General features: G+C 35.0%; 1 protein-coding gene across 3 annotated transcripts in view; it reads right to left on the minus strand.

Annotated features, from left to right (window-relative positions):
* The window catches only part of LOC106464252 (kinesin light chain-like), a 67,582-nt gene that overhangs the window by 3,177 nt on the left and 63,172 nt on the right, over positions 1 to 1,233 (minus strand). For all 3 annotated transcript variants that reach the window (XM_013924378.2, XM_022391968.1, XM_022391967.1), the window contains one exon: positions 227 to 272. In XM_013924378.2, coding sequence (XP_013779832.1) covers positions 227 to 272 — 46 coding nt within the window. The remainder of the gene's footprint in view (positions 1 to 226; positions 273 to 1,233) is intronic.

Here is a 1,233-nt window from a genome sequence, read left to right on the forward strand (position 1 = left end):
TCAAATGTGACTGTAGTTTTTTCTCCCCAAAACTTTGTCTTCAAAATAAGGGTGCGTCTGATACACCAAAAAATACGGTATTATATCAATAAATAAATAAAATTTAGATAACGATCAACCATACCATGCCTAAAAATGAAACAGATTAGTTTTTTTTCTTGACTAATAACAAGGTGAGAAGTTATTTTATTATTATCTCAAAACGTCGTGTATGTTCTCTACTCACCGGTTCTGCAGCACTCAGAATTGACATAGAACTAGTTCGTTTGATGCTGAAAGGAGAAAGAAATCAATGAAGTGTAACACCAATATAATACTGAATAAATTCTTGTATACTTTTCAAAGCAGAATACACAGTACCTAAAGCTTGGCAAAGTGTACAGAAAAACTCAGTTTTGTACTAGATAGCTCCCACTTTTCTACACTTATTTTAAAAATAATTCAACAAGATATCCTGATAATATTAAATAACAGAAATATACCAGGAAATATTTGCAGAATAGAAACATTTTTAAATATTAGTGTTTTGCAGAATAGCCTGACTAATCTTTGTTTCAGAAACTGAAATACATGGATAGCATATATTAGGGATCAACAAATTATAAGTATATTATATTTTGCACTTGGTTAAATAATAATTCACAAATAATAAATTTTTGCATAAGGCAAAATTATAACAACCTAAGCTCTGAAAATGAAACTGTTCAATAACATAATCTTGACATATCACACTTCACCTTCTTTTAACTTGAAATCCATGATGACCATTGTGGTGTATGGAGACAGCATGGAAATTTTAATGAAAATCTATTGACCAGCATTTTCTCAAGATCTCATCCCCACTAAACGCATCTAGGATCAGCATCAAGAGTAGTAGTGTGTCAGGTACTGTTGTAGAGTGGTTCCATAGGAGTAGTAGTGTGTCAGGTACTGTTGTAGAGTGGTTCCATAGGAGTAGTAGTGTGTCAGCTACTGTTGTGGAGTGGTTCCAGAGGAGTAGTAGTGTGTCAGATACTGTTGTGGAGTGGTTCCATAGGAGTAGTAGTGTGTCAGGTACTGTTGTAGAGTGGTTCCATAGGAGTAGTAGTGTGTCAGATACTGTTGTGGAGTGGTTCCAGAGGAGTAGTAGTGTGTCAGGTACTGTTGTAGAGTGGTTCCATAGGAGTAGTAGTGTGTCAGGTACTGTTGTAGAGTGGTTCCATAGGAGTAGTAGTGTGTCAGGTACTGTTGTGT

Source organism: Limulus polyphemus, unplaced genomic scaffold (assembly GCF_000517525.1).
Source record: "Limulus polyphemus unplaced genomic scaffold, Limulus_polyphemus-2.1.2 Scaffold1599, whole genome shotgun sequence".
In the NCBI taxonomy this organism is placed as follows: domain Eukaryota; kingdom Metazoa; phylum Arthropoda; class Merostomata; order Xiphosura; family Limulidae; genus Limulus; species Limulus polyphemus.